Source organism: Haliaeetus leucocephalus, unplaced genomic scaffold (assembly GCF_000737465.1).
Source record: "Haliaeetus leucocephalus isolate CR32 unplaced genomic scaffold, Haliaeetus_leucocephalus-4.0 Scaffold154, whole genome shotgun sequence".
In the NCBI taxonomy this organism is placed as follows: Eukaryota; Metazoa; Chordata; class Aves; order Accipitriformes; family Accipitridae; genus Haliaeetus; species Haliaeetus leucocephalus.
The window spans coordinates 945,300-961,808 of NW_010972590.1; the positions used below are offsets into that span (position 1 = coordinate 945,300).

The 16,509-nt window shown below is 41.1% G+C and overlaps 1 protein-coding gene across 1 annotated transcript in view; it reads left to right on the top strand.

Annotated features, from left to right (window-relative positions):
• FREM1 (FRAS1 related extracellular matrix 1) overlaps positions 1–16,509 on the top strand; it is a 70,423-nt gene that overhangs the window by 18,562 nt on the left and 35,352 nt on the right. The window contains exons 9-20 of the mRNA XM_010562092.1: positions 898–1,029; positions 4,231–4,575; positions 5,234–5,376; positions 5,962–6,158; positions 7,340–7,430; positions 8,476–8,643; positions 9,182–9,390; positions 10,220–10,313; positions 10,789–11,041; positions 12,863–13,060; positions 14,277–14,462; positions 15,396–15,592. Coding sequence (XP_010560394.1) covers positions 898–1,029; positions 4,231–4,575; positions 5,234–5,376; positions 5,962–6,158; positions 7,340–7,430; positions 8,476–8,643; positions 9,182–9,390; positions 10,220–10,313; positions 10,789–11,041; positions 12,863–13,060; positions 14,277–14,462; positions 15,396–15,592 — 2,213 coding nt within the window. The remainder of the gene's footprint in view (positions 1–897; positions 1,030–4,230; positions 4,576–5,233; positions 5,377–5,961; positions 6,159–7,339; positions 7,431–8,475; positions 8,644–9,181; positions 9,391–10,219; positions 10,314–10,788; positions 11,042–12,862; positions 13,061–14,276; positions 14,463–15,395; positions 15,593–16,509) is intronic.

Here is a 16,509-nt window from a genome sequence, read left to right on the forward strand (position 1 = left end):
AAAATAAAGAAAAAAGGGAGGCACAGGAAAATCGGGATTTCTGTATATAGCATTTTCTTCAAGAACGAACTGGGCATAAAAAAGTATAAATAGTAAAGACAAATAGGTGATGGAATAGGAGTAGTAGGGTAGTGTGTGGGAAAGACCAAGGCTTGTTGGTATTGTTTAAAGTGGAAGTCTGCAAAAATCAACAACTATAAAAAAAGGGCATGATACACAACCAGCCATTTGAAGCCTGGAAACCTTTACAGGTTTAAGGCTAATTCAAATAGATTTATAATGCCTGCACTGGAGAGCAGACAGGCTCTCCCATCTAGAGTGAAATGTACATTGATATTTAATCATCAAAAGGCAAAGGTATAAGATCAAACAAGTCTTGAAGTTAACACCAGAGAAAGAGCAGTCTCCTCACAGTAGAAGAGGGAAGGAGCTGAGAAGGAGAGGCCTCATGTGTCCCAGAGAAGCCCCATCTGGAATGACTGTCTGCATAAAAAGAACAGATACTGTCCTCCGTCATGAAGATCAATATATGTTTTTAAATGCAGACTCACTAGGGAAGCTCAGTGCCCAGTTTCAGTTGTGAGATTGCAAGTGCAATGCTCCGGTTTGTGCAAATGTCCAGAAATGGGCCTAGCTAGTTTATCAGATCATTGGGAACCAGAATATGTTATTTCTCTGAAAAAAGTTCCTTGGAGACAGTTGACTAAGGCAACATATGTCAGAATAAAAGCTGCTATCAAGCTTTTAATCTGGCCTTGAAATGTCTGGCACAGGTAGGTATGTAGGTGGAATGAAACATGCTTTTTTTCCTGACTGCAAAAACCTTTAGAAAGGTTAGATGCTGACAGCCCTGAATGTTGCAGATGCTTCAGTGAAATAACACTCGGCTCTTTGCAGGCCTCAATCTCCTGGAAGGGCAATCCCGACCGATCACATGGCAACACTTCCAAATTGTAGACAACGATGACATCCAAAATGTTCGCTTGGTCACTGTCGATGGCTTACAGCATGGGCGGCTCACAGTGAGAGGTAAATCACTTTGACTTGAGGGTCTGGAAACATGTTCTCTAGTGACAACTGGCTATGATAACGCAACAGTCAGTAAGACATTGAGTCTGTCGTATGTCGCTCCCTGCTGAGGGCTGCCAGCATAAGAGCCAGATTTACAAGGGAATGTAGGTGTGGAAGGAAATACCGGGATGCACAGTAAGAAATTAAAAAATTCACAAGCTCATAAAGACAGTTGCATAGCTTAGATACTTTTGCAAATCATGTATTTATGCTGTCCACATCCTTAAATGGGAGATACTTGTAAGTCTGGCATTTTGCCTAGACACCACTTTCATTTGAAAATGAAATTGGTTCTTAGCTTCTTCACTGGAGGTGAATTCAGCCCAAGTGAGCTAATGCAGCTCGTAACAGCGTGCAGCGGGCCTGATGCTGCCCTGTCTCACCAAGGCTAAGTGAGGACGGGTAACTCCCCAAGAGACAGTGCTGCAACGCCACTGCAAAAACAAAGAGAAACACCAGCATAGCCTTATATTGCTCTGTGTTGCTCAAAGGAAACAAGAAAACCCAGGGTATGGGAATGCATCTTCTGCAGCTTTCCTCTCTGGAGTGAAGAGCAAGCCCCGCACTGGGGGAAGCTGGCTGGGCCACTGGCCAGCCAGGCTCTGGCCGCCTGTCCCGGCTTCCCCGCCCAGTACTGAAAAATGCAGTATTGAAATTTTTACTTGCTTAATGTACTTTTACACCCCAAAGCTGAACTTTTAAAGAAATCAGGTGTGCTTTCATTGAGCAGGCACAACCTGGGTGAAACACAGTCACTGTATTTTCACTTCTTGCATTTTTGCTTGAAGATGCTAAGGAATGCCAAGTGATTTTGATTTGTTGGCAAATACAGGCAATATTTGGATACGGTTGTTATTTACTGGCAGCTTCAAAGTTTATTTCAAAAAGTGGTAATTAAATTAGACTTCTAATTCTTTAGCCTTCTGCATTGTCAATATTACTAATTTTGCTCTGCAATCTTGTGAGTCAGCAGAGTGCTGCTCTCTTTGGGAAAACGGTTAGGTAAACAAAGTCACTCTGCTGTTAACAGTGTGAAAAGATGCTGGATTTTTTGATAGTTAAATGTATTCTTGTAAAATGCACAGCCTAGAGACATAAAGCAAGTATTTAAAGAAAAGAGCAAGCGGGTATTTGGAATTCAGTGGAAACAGAAACTGTTCAGAAGTATGTTTCATCTCAGGAGACTACTGCCAAGGAGTTCAGCGTCTGCACAATCATCCTCTTGTAACCCTACAAACAGGACCTCTGTGGTGTCAGCAGTGTTAGACAGGCTCAGGCCCAGAGACGGTGTTACGGGCCGGCTGTGCAGCCAGCCAGGGCGCAGGCTGCAGGCTGCAGGCCATAAAGCAGCAGACCAGCTGCGCCTGCAGGAGCATGCAGAGCCCAGGGCCCGTCTCATGGTGGCCGTCCCATCCTTGCACGCAGCCCCCCCAGGGTTTCTCAGCCTCCTGTGGGCCAGCCAGGGGTAGATATTTCTTCTCCAGTGACTGTGCCTTATTCTCTTTTATGTGTCTGTGTAGACACACACAAAGGAAAACAACACCACAATTTCTGGCAATTGCCTTTTTTATCTAGCAAGCACCAAATGATATTCAAACTTTAAAGGAAAGCTCAGGTTTAGCCCTCCACTGCACCATAATTCCAATGCTGCTGGCAAGTGGTCTGAGTCACTGCCCACTGAATCAGTGGGGGGATTCCCATTAGTTGCAGGGAACAGTGAATCAACCCAATGTTTTGAATGCTCTTTTGTTGGGTTTGGTAATGCCAGTCCTCGAGCTAAAGGAAAGCCCGGAAAGAAAGAGGTACGTATGGTGTTGTTCCCTGCCTTCTGTCACCTTTAACAGGTTTTTATTTGGTGGTGAGGCAGTTATTCTTCCATCCTAAAGTTTGCCCATAATTCTCTTCAAGTAAGGAGCGAAGGGAGTGGGTGCATGTCTCTGCTGTTATGCAGCATGGAGGGCAAAAAAATATTTTCCTTGGAGGCCCTGGGGAGATCATCTCTTCCAGCACCAGCTTGCAGTTCTCGAAACCTTTAACCTGCCTGCATATTTGTGTGTGTGCATAACATGTCTAGTGAAGCAGAGATGTAAAATTGTCTTATTATAGACAGTAACCTCAATATGCATTTCCTGGTTTCAGCTGGCATAGTTAGTTTTTTTTTCTTAGTAGCTGGTACAGTGTGTTTTGGATTTAGTGTGAGAATAATGTTGATAACACACTGATGTTTTAGTTGTTGCTAAGTAGTGCTTCTCCTAAGTTAAGGATTTTTCAGTTTCCCATGCTCTGCCAGCAAGCAGGTGCACATGCAACTGGGAGGGAGCATGGCCAGGACAACTGACCCTAACTAGCCAAGGGGATATTCCATATCATAGAACGTCATGCTTAGTATATAAACTGGGGGAGTTGGCCAGGAGGGGCAGATTGCTGCACAGGCATTGGTCAGCTGGTGGCAAGCAATTGCATTGTACATGACTTGTATTTTCTTGGGTTTTGTTTTTGTTTTGTTTTAAAAATATTTTATTATATTCATTTTACTTATTATTATTGTGTTATTGTTATTACAATATTTTTTATTATTATTGTTAGTATTACATTTTATTTTACTTTAGTTATGAATTCGTTCTTATTTCAACCCATGAGTTTTACTTTCTTTCTGATTCTCCTCCCCATGCTGCTGGGAGTGGGGGAGTGAGTGAGCAGCTGCATGGTGCCTGGTTGCTGGCTGGGCTTAAACCACGACAACACAGAAAAAACAAGACCCACAAATGTTACTATTTACTTGCAATGAAATGCTGAGCCAAAATTACAAAGGATATTCTCTTTGATGCTTAAAATACATGCAAAATGTTCTGAGAAGAAAATAGAGATTGAAATTAAAGAGGAAACAGTTGCAGTCAAAAATCCTTGATACCTCCAGTTATCTTCAGTGCAATGGGCATTTGGAGGATTTTATCTGCTACCACAGCTGCAAATTCTGCATTCTAATTAACTATTCCAAATTCCACAAACGTGTTTCCAGTAGGTGAAGTTACATTTGATTTTTCTAGTTAGAAATGCATTCTCCTTCTCTCTCCCTTAATAACATTCTCATCGATGGAAGGATTCTCTTCTGGGGTGAACTGCACCTTTTTGATACATTTTCTTCCACTGTTTTGACAGGAGGGAAAGGATTCATGTTCACAGTCTCTGACATTCAGGCTGGAGTCGTTCACTACCATCATGATGACAGTGATTCTACTAAGGACTTTGTGGTATTTAGGATTTTCGATGGCTCCCACAGTATTCGCCATAAGTTTCCAATCAATATCCTCCCTAAAGATGACAGCCCTCCATTTCTTATCAGCAATGTGGTCATTGAAGTTCATGAGGGACAGACGATCCTGATTCAGGGCTCCATGCTTCATGCTTCTGACATGGATTCCAGTGATGATTACATACTATTCAATATTACCAAGCCACCACAGGCTGGAGAAATCATGAAGAATCCAGGACCAAACTTGATAGGTAATGAAACACATCCACAATAGCACGCTTTTCTTTGTTCCCTCCTTTTTAAACTACATTAAATGTTACAATTAGACAACTTATTTTGTCTCAGGACAAATCATGGCAAATTTGGACTTTCTTTATTATAGTGTAAATCCCCATCATTAATTAAAGTTGGCCTCTGCACCAGAGTAACTATACCTGTGAACATGACTTATCCCATAAGTCTGCCATTCTGAATCTATTTCCCTACTGTACTTTTATCCTCCAGAAATGTTGGGCTACTCAGGACTTATTTTATCTGCAAGGATCCCTGACAAGTTCAAAGCTATTAGATGACTCTAAAGCTCTCCTTCCATTTAACTGAACTCAGAAATTCCTGTGCTAGACTGCAGAGGCTGCTAGTCCTGCAAATTCTCGTTTGTCCTCTGAACAGGGATTTAGGCCCATTTGCTGTGTTGCTTCATTTTTTGACTTATCTTTAAGTGACATAGAAAAGAAGTTGATGATCTTCAGGAAACATGGAACACAATGAGAAAACATTTCAAAGGGCTTGCCTTAGGGTGAGAAAGAGCACATTATGCTTCACCAGTTACTTGCACAGCTAATGGATAATTTTATTGAATTATTAAAATCATGCACTGCTCAACAGAAGATATATTCTTCAATTCAACAGGGTATTCTGTCAGCAGTTTTCTTCAGAGGGATCTATTTAACGGAATAATTTATTATCATCATTTGGGAGGAGAAGTGTTTGAAGATTCCCTTGAGTTTGTGCTGTGTGATAGCCATGACCCCCCCAATCTCTCAGAGCCACAGGTATGAAACTGAAGCATCTTTGGCAGAGTCTTGCATTTTTCCCTCAAATGCCTGATGCTTTTACAGCTTCTGACAGACTTTCAAGTCAAACTGCTACAGATCTTTTCTGTTTGCCATCACCACAGTTATCACCACAATGTTCTTCAGAGGTAGCCCTTGTTCTTGCTTTTCATGGGGTAATTCTCTCTGCCTGGCTGCAAAGAGACAAGTCCATTGCAAAGACTTTTTCCTAGAGTGTAAAAAGAAATGTTGAAAACAGATTAGATTTGGAGATGGTACAAACAAACTAAACAGCCCTCCTAAAGTCAACTGAGAAGAGACTATTTATTTCACTCAGGAGTCCAACCTACTGAAATTAACTTTACTTTTAATTTAAAGGGAAACAGCTAAGATTCATAGGCTTTGCATTTAACTGTTGTGTATCTCCATTACTCATGTGGTCATGATATGGCATGACAGCCACATCCTTTAACTCATATTCCAGTGGTCCACTTAACTTCTGTGTGTGCATGTTTATAAACAGCTGCTTGGACACTCTTTTATTGAGAGGAATGGCTGCTGATTTTACTGTCTTCCTGATTTCAGGTGATGATGGTGCACATTATCCCTGTGGACGATCAGCCACCCAGAGAAGCTTCAGGAGTGACTCGTCACCTGGTTGTTAAGGAGACTGAGATCGCTTACATAACTAAGAAACATCTCCACTTCATAGATGTGGAAGAGCAAGGCAGGGAACTCATATACACCATAACCACTTCCCCATTTTTCTCTTGCACGCATGGGTAGGTGTGACCTGCCATACCTTTCAGGTGGGACAGGGCAATGACCCATGTAAGAGGAGCAGCTTCAGGGGCAGCAGCATGCTTGTCTCACAGGTTCTTCATCTGTTTGCTTAAAGTGCAGGTGGCAATAGCTGGGTGCAGATCTCCTGTTGCTGAAAGCAACAAAATAATACACAGAGTAATAAAAAAAATTGCATAGCCCTGCAAGAAATAAGAAAGAGGAAAGCACCTGAAATCTTTTATTTCCTTTTGCTGGACTTGCATTTTACACTGGCCTGTAGGATCCTGTACAGCCATGAGCACAAGTCACAGCACCTCTCCTAACTGATAGAGTGGGGCTGACCTGGACCTTCTCCAGACTGAGAAGATGAGGTGCTACAGCTTTTTCTAGGATATGTATTATTACCATGGCACTGTGAAGGACTCCTGGTCCTGGACCAGGAAGCTGTGGAGCAGAATGCAGGCAGAACAGGTTATTGGGGCAATAGGGGTATGGCACGAATGGGTGTAGTAGCCATTTACATGTCACTGATGCTGGTAAATTCATGATAACATCGGCAACAATTTGCTAAATAAAAAAGTTTAAAATCCAGCCATTGTATGGTTTAAGCTGAAGATCAACAGTTTCAATTTTGACCTTAAGCAACAGAGGATCAGTATGCAGCTGGGGCAGAAGGATGTTTAGGCTGTTTCCCTATTCAGTCAAATAGCCGCATGGTTATCCAGTTTGCTGGTTACTGCTGTTGGAAAGCTGGTTTGCTGGAAACTGGTTCATTTCAGAAGTTTATAAGATGCACGAAATCCAGAAGTAATTAATTTTTCTACATAAAGATAAATGCAGGTGTGTAAGTAGTAACAATGTGATGGACTAGGCTTGCAGGTGGTGTAAACAGTAAAATAGTATCTGGGGTGTGCAGAGATACCTTTGTAGCAAACCCAGAGCTTGCTTGTAAGGTATGCAATGATTTTTCACCGCCAGCCTGAAAAATATTTCTTGTGGTCAGTTTTCTGTGATAATGTTTAAATGAATATCAAGGATAGAAGAAAGAAAAACGTTTTTCCTTTCAATGCAGTTGGGAGTGGGAAGTTAATTTGAAGTGCAAGATTGAGCTATGTGACTGGTTTTTTTACCTGTTCCTCAGTATTGCTAACCAGGATGTGACATACGTATTTTTGTACAGCCACTCAGACGCTGGGAAGCTGTTTATGGTGGACACCATCCCCAAGCTGGTCAAAGATCCTGCTGCTCTTGCACTGCGGTCATTTACTCAGGTTTGTTATGTTACCTGATACCATAACCAGTTCTAAACATTTTTTTAAAGTTACAGGCATACAGCTTCTTTTTGACAGGAAAACGAGGTGAAAAATGAGGAGCAGTACTATCATGTGCTCTGCTTAAGAAGCTCAAAACTTTGCTAATTGAATTCCAGCTTTTAAAACAGATTTCCATCATGCTTCAGTTCTGCAATATGTAAACACAACTCTCCTGAAACCAGCAGGGGCTGCAGTTGCTTAGGGTAGGCTGAATTTGGCTCCAGCATGCTGTTAAAAGGAAAGAGAAAAAAAAAAGTGGAAATGAGCCCTTGACCATTTCCTGTGTTTTCTCAGTGTCTCCACCAATAGATATGGTACAGACTGGAACAGGCCTTTTTCAGGATTTTGTTGTTCAGTTTTCATGCTTCTGTAGTTGGACAGATGTCTTATGAATATTAGTAAAGTGCCCTGGTTTATATCCTGCTGTATGGTTAAGGTTGCATAATGGTGATCATTGCAGTACCATAATGAGAGCTTTGAGCCTTCAAATCCTTAATCACATGCCTAATATGAGTGTCTGGATGCAAGATTTTGATGATTGGTTTAGCCTCTTTCACTGGTCTGCCCTCATATGGGCAGGCAGGATGTGCAGTTTGTTCATAATGATGAGGGCAAATTCAGCTGCTATGGGAGACATTACATTAAAAGCTATGCTTTGATGAATTGCTTATTTTAAAGTCACAGTTAGAAAAGGCTCTGGGACCAGCATTCTTAAAGGGCTCCATCAAGAAGGTAAGGCCATTGCCTCTGTTATCACTTTGAAACCATGTGTGTATTTTTTGCTACAGGTTTGAGTATTTGCACCTATACTTATCTGATTTGTACCTAAAGATTGATTTAATGAAGGTATTGCCAGTAGCTAAAGAGTACATGCAAATTTTCTGGAATTAATTTTGACAGTTCAGATAACATCTAATCAGGGGATGAGAAAAGTCGCTAATGTCCTGAATTACAGCTACTCCCATTATCTCTTCTTACTTGCACCCCTCTTCTCTTTTTGCAGCATGCTGTGAACTATATGAAAGTTGCCTACATGCCACCACTGCAGGACATTGGGCCGGAACTGCTGCAAGTCCAGTTTATTTTTTCTGTCAGCAATCAGCATGGTGGTACTTTGTATGGGATCTGCTTCAATATTACAATTCTTCCTGTGGACAATCAAGCCCCAGAGGTAGGGTGGTGGTGAAGGTGAGAGGGAAGGACTTGGAAATGGCTTTGGGTAGAAACAGAAATGCAGAGAGATGTCCTGATCTGACTTAAATAAAAAACAAATCTTCCATGGGATCAGGGTTTCACTCTTACATGTAGTCCGCATTGAGACTGAAGTGGAAGGCGAAGTCTGCTGAGTGTGCAAGGTGATTTTTTGTGCTAAACAAGCTGAGGGCTACCTTCGGTGTCTGAGTGGCTGTACAAAAATATGGTTGTCACACCCTGGTTAGCAAAAATGCATCCCTCCTCTTTGTGTTGCCTATTGCATATGAGGGCCAGGAGCCTCTGTGAATGGGATCAGGACTGGGCTGCATGTATGAGGGCCTACTATGAGTAAATTCCTTAGGTTTTCCTAACACAGCACAAAAGAGTTCAGCTTTTGGCATTTTGGTTTTTAAGGTATCACACATCCTCATACCAGAGCAAATTGAAACTGCCCTGTTTGGTTTATATTTGGAGGTGCAGCAGAAAAGCGAGTTCAGCATTTCTCCTCCATGCAGGTTTTTACAAGCCATTTGAGAGTGGAAGAGGGTGGCCTGAGCCCTGTCACAGAGGGACACATTCTCATCTCTGATGTGGACACGAAACAGGAGCATCTCCTCCTCCTCCTGCAGAGACAGCCTCAGCACGGGACAGTGGAGATGGATGGCATTATCATGAATGAAGGCGACAGTCTTTCCTGCGGGGACCTGCGTACCCTGGCAGTCAGGTTAGAAGAGTGGCTGTCTTCTCCTCTTGCGGTGGCTGAGTCTCTCAGTTGGATGAGTGAAAGCCCTGCAGTGAAGTGGTGTGAGGTGCAGAGGCAACAGCTAGGCATACTCACCATTGCATGGCTCTGGCAGAGCTGCTCCAGGCCAAGATTGCTGGCTGAGCCTCAGGACCAGAATGGTCACTGTGGAAACTGAGCTGTTGTGTGGCCAGGAAGCAGGAGCTAGTGACCACATTTGATGTAGATAGGTTTCTCCATAAAGCACTCCCCCATGCAGATGAGGAGGCGAATTCTGTACTCAGCCATGTAGTTCCTGTGAAGAAGGCAATAGTTGTCACCTTTTTTCTTTTAAGGAAGTTGTGTGTTTATTGAACTTGGTTACTTTACAAGAAAACTTGTATTAACACTGATTAACCTAGAGATGAAAATTTTGCTGCTGTATTTGTGCGAAGAACAAGACTCAACTTTCCACATACACGCAGAATTAGAGCTCCCTGACCCTGTTACCATCTCTTAGTTGAAAATGGCACCTACTGCAGTGAGGACATACGTATTTGGTAGACACCTCACAAGCAGCGAGAACATAGATGACAAAACCTCAGGTGAAACCTTTTTTCCCAGTTGATGTCTGGTTTGCCTTGGGGGTTTTCTTCTTCTGGGAGACCCTACAAGCCCTCTGAAGACACTCTGATTTAGAATCAGCAGTCTTAGATGGACACCCTTGCACAGGGATCGGCTTTTTATATTGGGAGGGATCCACATTGCCTGGCATGACCAGAAAGCATAGCTTCTTTGTATGAATCCTGTGTAGTCCTTCTTTTTTTCACAGGTATCGGCATGATGGCTCTGAGTCTCTCACTGATGATATCCTCTTTGCAGCCACAGATGGCATCCACTTTGTAGAGTTCATCCTACAGGTCAAGGTCAGTGTGTTGCATATTTCTGAAGGCAATTGCCTGTGTAGAAAAGTGCAAAGCTTGCCTTCTGGAAGTCTTTGCATTCCCTTGGAAACTGGAAGATAATGGATTTGTTAGGCTTCCATTTCAACCCTAGCTTTCAGGTTTATATGGCAAATCTGAGAGGAGATTTGGCTTGTACTAGCTGAAAAGCATTCGTGCTTGCTCTAGCTTGGGTTCTTCTGTCTGGAATTATTCTCTCTACTTAAATATGGGGAGTGAGTTTTCTTTCTCAAGCTATAATTAAATAGCTCAGTTTACTTTTGTCTTTGAATTTTAAGAGTGACCCAAATTCAGCTGTTTTCATTTTGTTCATAGAGAGACCTCAATGTACTCTGACAGTGATACCACACTGCTAGTTTGGGCTGGAAAGCAATGTATTAAAACAACATGTTTCCACTGAAAAGAAAAATAAAAGATCTTAAATTATTTTTCTGATTAGGTGTTGCCTGTGAATGACGAGCCACCTGTTATGCACACAGGCCTTGTTCCCGTGCTCCACTGCCTGGAGGGTGAAGAAGTAGTCCTCTCCTCGGAGTACATTTATGCCACAGACGCAGACAGTGATGACATGAAACTAATGTTTATGCTGGCTCGCCAGCCCTACCATGGGATAGTGAGGAAAGCTGGCATTGCTGTGGATCGTTTCTCCCAAGCTGATGTCATCTCTGGTTTAGTCACATATAAGCACACTAGTAAGTGAGTTAAGGACAGAATTAGACTGGAAGGTGGTCAGAGAGTTTTTGGCAGAAAATCTAAACCTGAATCCATATAATCTTTGCAGAAGCTCAGCAGGAGCTGCTCAGAAACCACGTGTGTTTTGACTAGGGAAAAAAGTAAGCTGGCTTCGAAAGAGGGCTAATGTTATACAACTACAAAATGTATTAATGTGTTCTCCAAATCCCCGTTTGAACTGAAAATTATATTAGAACGAGTACATGAATGCATCATAATCCTGGAGGATCTCTTTCACTGTTGCTGATAAAATATCTTGGGGTTTTTTTTTGGCAAAATTACTATTAAATTAGATACCAAATAGTCTTTTTATTTGTTTCATGACATTAAATCAACTATGACATTTTTCCATAGTCATGTTTAGATAAAATAATGAAATGCTGTAAATAAGAATACCATGGCAAGTTTTACTAGAGAAATGCTAACAACCTGAGGTACTTCTTGGTTGCCTCACCAGTCTAGATGGATACCCACCTTTGGACAGTTTATAGTATTTCTGTACCAGAAGATAAATGATGTTCAGATTTTCTTCAAGAGAACCACAGAGCTAAAAATATGTTATTTTTGTGGTTTTATCTTTAAAATCCAAAAATACTTCTTTTTTTTAGTTACAGAAATCAAGGGCCATTTTAACCCCCTTTCCTACTTAATTTCATCCTTTCATTAGCATTAAAGGGGTTCTCTTTTCCACACCTCTGATGACAGCTTCAGTCTTTTTTTTTCAAAGGCTCTGGTTTTCTGTGTAATTAGTCTGTAATTTTGTGCTAGCATGGAGAATATATGAGATATTTTCAGGCTTGGCACTGCCTAAAATGAACAGCTGGTATTTGAGAAGAGAAGGAGATACTTTATTATGGCCACCCGTAACAAACTTTTCTTCAGCATCCTAAAGATAACAGGAACATTATTTCAATGACACTGTTTGGCAGAGGCAATGAAGGGCAGAAGTGGACCTTTAAGGGTGCAGTTCCTGTGTTTTGCATTCCCAAATTTCTACATGTTAAATGTGCTGCCAGTAGATACTGCAAGAGAGGGTGGGAGTTACTGCCTTCCCTTTCAGTAATATCTTGCAGCAATGCAAGACACAGGCTGCCAAAAGTGCTGAGAACTGGAGTAGACTCAACCACAGATGCTTCTTGCAAGGGGTGGCAGTTCCCAGTCCTATGCTGTATCAGTCCACATTTTGAACGTGATTACATATAGGCATAATATACAGTATAGTAATAAAGCATAGCCCGTGTTATAGTCCATTTCGTAGGGATAAGAGTCATGTAGGGATACATGCATTTCTTGGTATGCAAAAATGTTTTCTTCTGGAAAAGCATAGATATTACCACTTGTCATAGAGACAGTATAAAATAAAGATCTTTTCCTACATTCTTTGAGAAGGAATGCAGAAAAACCCTCTCTTTCTGCACAAATGTACATTCTGCGTATGCCTTAGTGCACAAAGAACAGAATCATAAGGGCTATTAGCAATTTTATTACAATATAATAATATAACATTGCAATAATAATATTATAACTATTAGTAATACTAACAGTCATATACTATTCTACACCCTTTTATTCTAGAATAAAAGTAAGCTGGTTAAAATTAATTACAAACAACAAACCAAATCCCTAACTAAACAGCACCCCCACCAGCCAGAATTAAGGATTCTAGTAATTTTGCTGTTTTCTTCTGACTTCAAATACTGCAGGCTGTCCTTGCAGGATACAAAATTATTCTTCATGAAGCTTTGGTAAAATATTTCTTCTGAACTGCAACTTTTTTCCAGGTGGGGAGATTGGCCTGACTCCTTCCATTGAGATCTTAACCTTCATTGTCTCTGACAGTGAAGCTGGCCTAGATGTGAAAGACTGCTGTTATGACGGACCTCTTCCTCCTCCAGCTCCACTTCATGATCCGTTTCCAGTATATGACCTTAACATAACTGTACTTCCAGTGGACAACCAGCCTCCGTCAATTGAAACTGGTGAAAGCTTTCTCTCACTATAGCATTATAATGTGGGCTGCACAGTACTGTAATGGCTAAAGACTCAGGGTTTTTGTTTGATTTTTAGCATCTGAAAGAATCAGCTGAGATCAGCATACAAAGGTTTTGGATCAGAATTTCCATCAATATTTTTTTTTTCTTTTGCTGGTACAGTGCAACGACCAAATTCAGCTGTAGGTGCAAGTATGAGTAACTGCTTGTGGCTCTTAAGCTGCATGTTTAAATCACGTGTTTAGAGATGAGTGCTCACATCTGCTCCCCTCCATCTATACATGTCCATTGCTGCATATGTAAGCTATGTCTGAGTAAAAGTATGCGATATCTTGTTCCTGAACTGCACTTAGGTCCAGACAATTGTCAGGTTTACACAATGCAAAAACATAAATATCTATCTACTTTTGCATGTAAGGTATACAACAGAAATTTAGGCTCTGGCCCTTATATGAAGGGAGGGAATCTTTTATGACCTATATTTAACTCTATTGGTGAATAAAGACAAATCTAGGCTAGATATGTGATGGATCAAATTAATAGATGTGAAGCCACATTTTCACTAGTACTCTTCAGGATCAAAAATTCTCAGTTAAAATGGAAATAGTGGTAGTGTACTTTTAGTCCAACAACAGCACATTGTGAGCAATTTCCACTGATTTCCTGGGCTTTGGATGAGGTCTGTAATATACATATTAAAGGTATGCTTTCCGTATGCTTGTCTTTTTCAATGTCATTTGTTTGTAAGCATCACATATATGTTATGTATCTCAGAGAATATTTAAGCATATGTATGAGTAGTTTTGTAATTTGCAGGCTCTCACCCAAGTAATGTTCTGGAAATGAAGCATTGTCCCAGCAGGCAAATTAAGCAGTGATGCATGAAAAATTGTTCATTATGAGCAATTCATAACAGCTTTCATGTAATTAATGCTCTGACAAACAGAGGTAACAACTGATTTTGAGCAGCCCATAAACCATACCTATTCACTTATCAGTAAAATAATTTCATGATCCTCTTCCTCTCTACTTACATGATGGCAAAAGGAAAGTTGATGGTGTAAGCAGAAAAAAACCCTAAACCCAAAATAACTCACTATTTGTTGTCTTTCCCCCCTTAGTTATTATTTCCATTCTTGTTAACAGAAACAGCAGTCAAATGAGATAAATAAGCAATAATGATTATCATATTGTTTGTGTGCAGGTGCAAGGTTTGTGGTGGAGGAGGGCTCCTCAGCAGCCCTTACCACCAACCATTTGTTTGCTACTGACCCTGACACCGCTGCAGATGACTTAGAGTTTGTCTTGGTTTCTCCTCCCCAGTTTGGTTATATTGAAAATATACTGCCTTCTCCTGGTTTTGAGAAGAGTAACATTGGTATAAGTATAGGTAAGTCTTAACGACATATGGTAATCAAGCAGATGAAATACAGAGGGCTTGTGGAGGGCTGTGTGGTGGGCTCTGGTGAAGTAGCTGCAGGTGTGTGCATTAATATGGGCTTATTGAGGAAAGCAGGTGCTGGCAAATGAAGAGCAGTGGGACTGCATGGGAGGAGTTCAAAGGGACAGCACAGCTCTGCAAATGTGAAGAATTGGCACTTGAAGTAAACAAGCCAATCCCTGTTTTATGCATTCCAGCTGCAATCTATTAGAAGTGGCGATATGAGACATTAATCTGCTCTCTCTGCCTCCCCCTTTACACTCCCAGGAAAGGCTCCAGCACTTCCCTTCACCTATAGTTCTGTAAATTAAATGCTGTAGCTGAGAATTTGAAAAGCCTGGGTCCTATGTTAGTTTCCAAGGCAAAGTTACAGAAGTGGTAGAGACGGTAGTTGACTTGGGTCTTTCCCCTTGTCCACGTTCAAACATTGTAAGGCAGTTTCATCCTCAGCAGAGCAGATTGTGGCATGCTCTGTAATGTTACCAGCTTTTACCAATGTCTCCAGATGGACACCCAGAATTGCTGAGCCTTTTGGTCCCCATTTTCCTGGTCTGTCAGTCAAATAACAATCAATGTAATTGCTTAGACCTCAGATCTTTTCCTACCTGTTATTTGGGCTCAGTTCTGCAGACTGAACTGAGGAGTATGAAGTTGCACAGTCCCACAAGAAGCAGAAGAACGCATTTTTGTTTCAGGGGAAGGGCTTGTGTCCTGCTGTAACATGTGCAGTGTAACTTTTTCACCCGCAAAATGACAGAGAACTTATAAAATCGAAGTTATTTGTCCTTTGAAGAAGGACAAAGTTTCAGATTTTTTAATGATACATAAGACCAGAAGGCAAGAAAAGATTGTGCTAACTCATCATCTCTTTAAAATCTCTAGCTTCATTTCAGCTGAAGCACCTGAAAGCCCTGAACATAAACTATGTACAAGCCAGGCACATGCAAATGGAGCCAACAGCAGACCACTTTGTACTTTATGTCACTGATGGGCTTCATCGCTCAGCAGAGATGCCATTTTTCGTGCTGATCAACCCAACCAATGATGAAGTCCCAGAATTCATAGCAAGGAATATTACCGTAAGGAAAGAATCAAAATGCCTGTCATAGAATTATTTTATACCAGAAAACACTCTTTAATATAAATAAGAACATTGTTCTGACACCTGTTCCTCTGCATCTTTCCTTTACTTTGTGTAGTTCAGGAAACAGCCCAGATAAATCCCGTGTAAATCTGTAAGACAGATCTTCAGTGGGATTGGAGCAGTGCACAGCTCTGTTTGGTAACTTGCAGTTAAGTGAAAAAAAAAGGCTCAAGTCTTTAAACAAATAAGTCATCTAGAAAGCAGAAATATCTTTATGCTTCTTCTGTTTTCTCAGGAGCTTTTATAAACTTTTTTGTAGAGTTTTTTATGTTCCTGGCATAGCCTCTCTGTGCTCTGAAGTCTGCTTTTAATATAAATAATAATTCTGTGACCACCATGCTAGGGCAGTGTAAGCTTATCTTACTGTAAAGTAAAAAGTGCATGTATGTGCATAAATTTATATGCATCCATATTTTTATCTATATTTTTGTATTTAAAGGCTTTCTCCTCTGTGCATTCCCTAGCACTGAATATGAAGTTTACTTACCTAACAACTTTTCTATTAATTGGGGCTGATACCAAATCCTTATCTCACCTTCTCCTTTCATCACTGTAACCACCTACTACTCTATGTCTCTTAAACTGGTTGAAACCATTAGCTGGTTCAAAGGCTACTAGGAAAGGGGTGGAGGAAACAAACAGATACACTTATATGCAAAAATACTGCCCTGATTGTCTTCCTAGTAGCTGGTACAGTGCTATGTTTTTTAGTTCAGTATGTGAAGAATGTTGATCACACACTGATGTTTTCAGTTGTTGCTAAGTAATGTTTAGACGAACGTCAAGGATTTTTCAACTTCTCATGCCCAGCCAGCGAGAAAGCTGGAGGGGCACAAGAAGTTGGCACAGGAC